The sequence below is a fragment of the Amphibalanus amphitrite genome, unplaced genomic scaffold, assembly GCF_019059575.1.
Source record: "Amphibalanus amphitrite isolate SeventyFive unplaced genomic scaffold, NRLGWU_Aamphi_draft 000561F_arrow, whole genome shotgun sequence".
Classification (NCBI taxonomy): domain Eukaryota; kingdom Metazoa; phylum Arthropoda; class Thecostraca; order Balanomorpha; family Balanidae; genus Amphibalanus; species Amphibalanus amphitrite.
In genome coordinates, this window is record NW_024882055.1 from 454,505 (window position 1) to 459,964 (window position 5,460).

The following is a 5,460-nucleotide window of genomic DNA, read 5'->3' on the forward strand; positions in this document are numbered from 1 at the left end:
TCACAGCCGACCCGCCCCGGCACCAGCCCTCTCACACGCTCAAAGGAAACTACCATGAAGGTAAGCAGTAGTTCTTGGAGCGTATAAAATGCTATGATACTTTACAGTCATGCTCTGAAATGCTATATGCTACAGTATACCATACGAAATGCATTCTGACCCATTTAACCCTTCTCTTTGCCCACAGCTGTTCGTCTTTGCTGCTCTTCTGGCCGTGGCTGTCACCGACTCCCGGCCTGCCTACCGCCCTGCCTACCAGCCCGCCTACCAGCCTGCCTACCAGCCCGCCTACAAGCCCAAGGGCTACGGCCACCACGACGACTACTCGGAGCCGAGGCCCTACCAGTTCGGCTACGCCGTCAACGACCACTACCACGGCGCCGTCTTCTCGCAGAACGAGCAGGCTGACGCCTACGGCAACGTCGAGGGCTACTACTCGGTCAACCTGCCCGACGGCCGCGTCCAGCACGTCAAGTACGTCGCCAACGACTACGGCAACAACGCCGAGGTCACCTACGAGGGCGAGGCTCAGTACCCGCAGTACAAGCCCGCCTACCAGCCCGCCTACAAGCCCGCCTACAAGCCCGCCTACCCGGTGCACCCCGCGCCCGCCTACAAGCCCGCCTATCAGCCAGCCTACAAGCCCGCCTATTAAGTCAAGAATGCTGAGTGTTTTGATGTGTAATTTATTCGTGTTTGGCGTGGAGCTTTAATTTTTTCAAAAGTGTCTTTGTGCGTCAATGTTCTGTGTGTTCGCAAAAGAAATAATGAATACAACCACGAAAAAACATGTTTTTTTTTTGTGGCAAGAAACAGAACCATGCAAAGAGTAACGACAACTTTTCATTGCGAGTCTAATTCTGCAAAGCGTCCGGTCTAGCTAACAGCGCAACTTGAAAACAAGAGGATAAGACAAGAGGATAAAATAGGAACAAATCAAATGAAAACAAATGACTATGACTCAATAAAACCAGTAAAACGCCTTTTGGGCGAAGAACGAGCGAGCGAGATAGTGAGCCCTGCACGTGCGGAAGGGCGAGAGGGTGCTTCCAACGGGCTTGCGCAAAGCACCTTTCTAACCGGTCGCTAGCGGTGTGCCAAATTTGAACGCAATCGGCCCAGCCGTTCCTGAGAACTGGAAGCGGCATTCTGCACGTGCGCACGTGCAAACGGGGTCCAAAATGACTTTTGCACGGCACCCTACTAACTGGTCCCTAACCGTGTACCAAATTTGAGCGCAATCGGCCCAGCCGTTCTCGAGATCTGGAAACGCCCCCTGCACGTGCGCACGTGCAGTAGCACCCTAACCGCAACACATGGGAATGCATTGCCTGGTGGGTGCCTACCTGTATGCCAAGTTTCAGCGAAATCGCCCCAGTAATTACCGAGTTACTGAAATGGGAACAAATTTGGCACCTCTTATTGTTGTATTTTGCACGTGCACTGGGGGTGACCCACATGCATCGAGGGTATCCTATTTTGGGTAGAAGGGATGCTGCTACCCTACAAAAATTACCGCAAGTCAATCGCCCAAGCGGCTGCTGAGATATGAGCCTCTCAAAATCACTACTTTTGCAAAACAGCTTGAACACCCTTGACTTTTCACGTGGCACGTGCCACGACGGTCACTGAGATGTATCAAAAGTAGTCAATTACGGGGTAGAAGGGATGGAGCTACCCAACAAAAAAGACCGCAGGCCAATCGGTCCAGCGGTTGCAAGTTATAGACCGATTTTGATAATTTTTGGTTGGTATTATATTTGGTTCTCAAGAACAATGTTCCCGCAAAGAAAATCTTGAGAAGTGGTTTTATCTTATGTAGGAGAGACCTAAAAGTAAAAAAGATGAGTATTGGGCCCATTGAGGACCGAACCGTCATCCAACTAATGCATTTGAAACGGCATCACACTGAGAAAATACATCAAGAACGTGAAATTAGCTTATGGCGAGGAAAGCCCATCTCATGCACTTACCGAAAATGAGGAAATAATTTTCAACTTGGTTGCATGGTCCTTGCAGGGAGGTCAAGAAGTGAGTGACTACCAGTGACTGATAAGGTGGTGACTGTGAAGGAAGTGGAGGACCTCATCCTTACAGATCGTCGTGTGACCTTTCAGATGATTGAGCAACAGAAAGGTCTCAATGCTGGCAGTGCCTGAAAATATTATCAGCGAAGAACTACAGACGATAAAGGAGTCAGCCCGCTTAGAAGTTCGTGTGTCTACTTTGTTCAAGAAAAAATGCGTCTTGGCCCTTCGAAATCAAAACTAGGCCTTTTTTAGGAAATTGAAGACATCTTCGATTAGTTATTTGATGACTTGTGACGAATTCTGGGTCTATGTGCATGATCCAGAGACAAAAAGATGATCAAGAAGCTGAGGCACGGCACATCTGTCCTTCTTAAAAGGCGAAGATGCAGAAGCCGATATGGAAGGTCAATGCTATCAGTGTTCTGGATCTGGCGTGGGATAGTCATTACCGACTGTCTTGATGATGGCCGGATAATGATAAGCAAGCACTACTGCACACTTTTGAAGAAGTTGCAAGATGGCCTCGAGCAGAATCGCCGCAAAAAAGCTCAAGAAAGGTGTTTTATCCTCACCGACAGCACCCCCACCCATTCGGCCTGAGCTGCGATTGAAGAAACAGCATGATGTGGACATTAAATCCTACCGCATCTAACAAATTCACCTGACCGGGTATTAACTGACTCTTGATTGTTACGGGAGATGAAGAATCCACAGTATGACCGGTGATTTAAGGACAGAAATGACGTCATTGATGAGGTGGAGCAGTGATTTACGGGACAGTGCGAATGTCCTACAATGACCGCCTGAGGCAGCTCAAGAAACGATGCAATAAGTTAGCGGTCATGTGTGGTGACTTTTGAAGGAGTAATGAACATCATGTAAAAAAATCAAATTCCTGTCACATCTAATTCATGGTGATGATCAGAACTTTTCGATACCCCCTCGTACTGACATTTTTCCGTTATATTGAAAAGACTCACTTCGCTCGCTGCGCTCGCTCGCTCGTAATAAGCACCAATATTCGTGAATAATTGATTGCAAGGAATCGTTTGACTCCTTGGGTGCCTCGTCTTCTTAGTCAGAACCCAAAGGAACAGAATGGACAACTTGCACTGGAATTTTGAGCTATTAACCTTCGTCCGTATTGACCTTTTTACACCGTCTAGCGTATAGGGGGGGGGGGGTGAGACCTTAGACGGTTGGCCCCTGATCGGGCCAATTTTCCGCTTTGCGGAAAAACCAGCGTGCTGCCCGTAACGACAGGAAGCCAGTGATATCCAATTTTAAGATCCAAGGTCATTGGTTGACCTTCCAGGGTCAGGCCAATGACCCAAAAGTCGGACAAATCGGGACCTGCTAGATTTTTTTTTTGTAAAGCACTTTTGTTATGGTTTTTTTTTGGACCTAATAACGAACTGCATGCTAGTTTTGATCAAAAATGATGCATTCATGCATTTGGGATAGGTCGGTTTGGGATAGGCATCCTGCCGGATATCCACAGTAGGTGTCAACTACTTCTGACAGCTTCATAACATGTTACGTGGGAGCCAAAATTAGTTCGTTAATGTTCAAATGGGCGCTAAATCTTCAAAACTGCTCTAGAAACATGCAAAACCTAAAAAAGTGAACCAATAACAACTCAGGTCAATGACCTTGACCTGAATTCCATGTGACCTAGACACCCACTATATAAATGCATGGGGCATACATTCCACATGTTGGAACGTTTACAACCACAACCAGACCTGCAAACGCACGGATAATGTGCGCTAACATATACCTAATCACGATTCCGGCCAGACACGTTCTCGATTAAGTTCATATGTCACTTGGGTCTGGGTCACTAAATTTTCAGGGTAGGTGTAAAACTGATTCACACAAAGGACGAGGGTACTGATTGTTTCGTTATTATTAGACGCTTTTTGAGCAAGTTAATCGCAGAAAAAATGAGAGGGTCTCTTAGACCCCCTCCCCTCTGTAAGTGCGCGGGTTACCAGTGAAGCAGATCCACAGGGCGTAACATTATACTGTATCACCGTGAATTAACCCTCGCCGGACCTATTGGTTTTCTACATACGCGCCGGCCGAGGGGGGGGGGGGCGGGTACGACCCCCCTCGCCGTTTCGCCCCTGGTGGAGCTAGCGCGTCGCGGAAAAAAACGAGCGTGTGCGCCGTTACGAGACGCAGAGATTGGTACCCGATTTTAAGGTCCTAGGTCAACCGGTGACCTCTGAGGTCAGGTCAAGTGCCCCAGGGTACGGTTCAGTTTTTGGTGAATAACTTCGCAAAAAACGGTCGCAGAGCCGCGATTTTGGCAGCATCGTGTTCACCTCGCTAAGGCGCGTCGAATGATATACTTTTTGTCCGGGTCAGGTCAAGTTGGGGTGTTGACCTCAGGTCAAGGTCAGGTCAGCACCCCAGGTCACGAAGTTGGTCGAAAGAGGTCATGTCGCATATCATTCGATTTGGCAGGTCTTCCTGAGTCCATTGGTGGCTTTCTCGACTCGCTAGCTCAATTTGATCAAGAGTTATTGACGAAAAACTAATATGATGACGTCATAAATGACGTAACGCAAGGTCAACATTGCAAAAGTGACGCATCTAACCTTGCAAGGAGTGCATCAAATCACGATTCTGTGTGCTTGAGATAGTTGGAGATCGTTCCCGGCGCCAGAATAGCAGTTTGAATTTTTCCCCATTGACTTATAATGGTGAGGTCACGAAAATGACCTGACCTCATATGACCTTTAGGAAAAATCCGAGATACAAGTTGTGAGACTCATAATGGATACTAGATCCTGCAAGTTTCATTTCCCTGTGACATCTCCTCTGGCAGTGACGGCGTTGCGAAGTTGCGACATCTGAAGACCGTGCAGAGGTTCACTTATGACGTCATAGGTCAAAGACCTGACCTTTACTACCACAGGCGGAGACGAAGGAAAAATCGAGGCAGTAAGGATATCACAAAGGCAGCAGAAGCATAGGCGGATCCAACAGAGGGGCATAGGAGCTATCGAAAAAGTATGTCGCCCTGCGGAGCCACGAATCGAGCTCCGCAGCACTATAAGCATCACCGTGCAAAAAAAGTCTGAGAAAGGGTTTAGATGGGAATATGTCTTAAATTTTCACTATAGGGGCCACCATCTGCACTTTACCGTCCTGGCAGGTGGAATACATGACCTCACTATCACTATCTGACCTCAACCTCTTTCAAGAACTGAGAAAAGAACTATCTGGACGTCACTTCATCACAAATGAAGAGTCATTGACGACTGAGCACCTTCCTCAAACATCGCGATTTAAAGCCACAAAAAGGAGTGAAATGCTATTCAGTGCTGATGAAAAATCGTATTAACATAAAGGGAGGAAAAGTTGAGGAAAATTGGGGTTAGCATGTATAGAAGCTAGGGATGCGGAGTCGGAGTCAGAG

The 5,460-nt window shown here is 47.6% G+C and overlaps 1 protein-coding gene across 1 annotated transcript; it reads left to right on the forward strand.

Moving 5' to 3' along the window:
- On the forward strand, window positions 1-790 carry LOC122393882 (adhesive plaque matrix protein-like). Its single transcript, XM_043390322.1, has 2 exons — window positions 1-60; window positions 188-790. The coding sequence occupies exons 1-2, from the start codon at window positions 55-57 to the stop codon at window positions 653-655; spliced, it is 474 nt and encodes a 157-aa protein (XP_043246257.1). The 5' UTR covers window positions 1-54; the 3' UTR covers window positions 656-790.
- The last annotated feature ends 4,670 nt before the right edge of the window (window positions 791-5,460 follow it).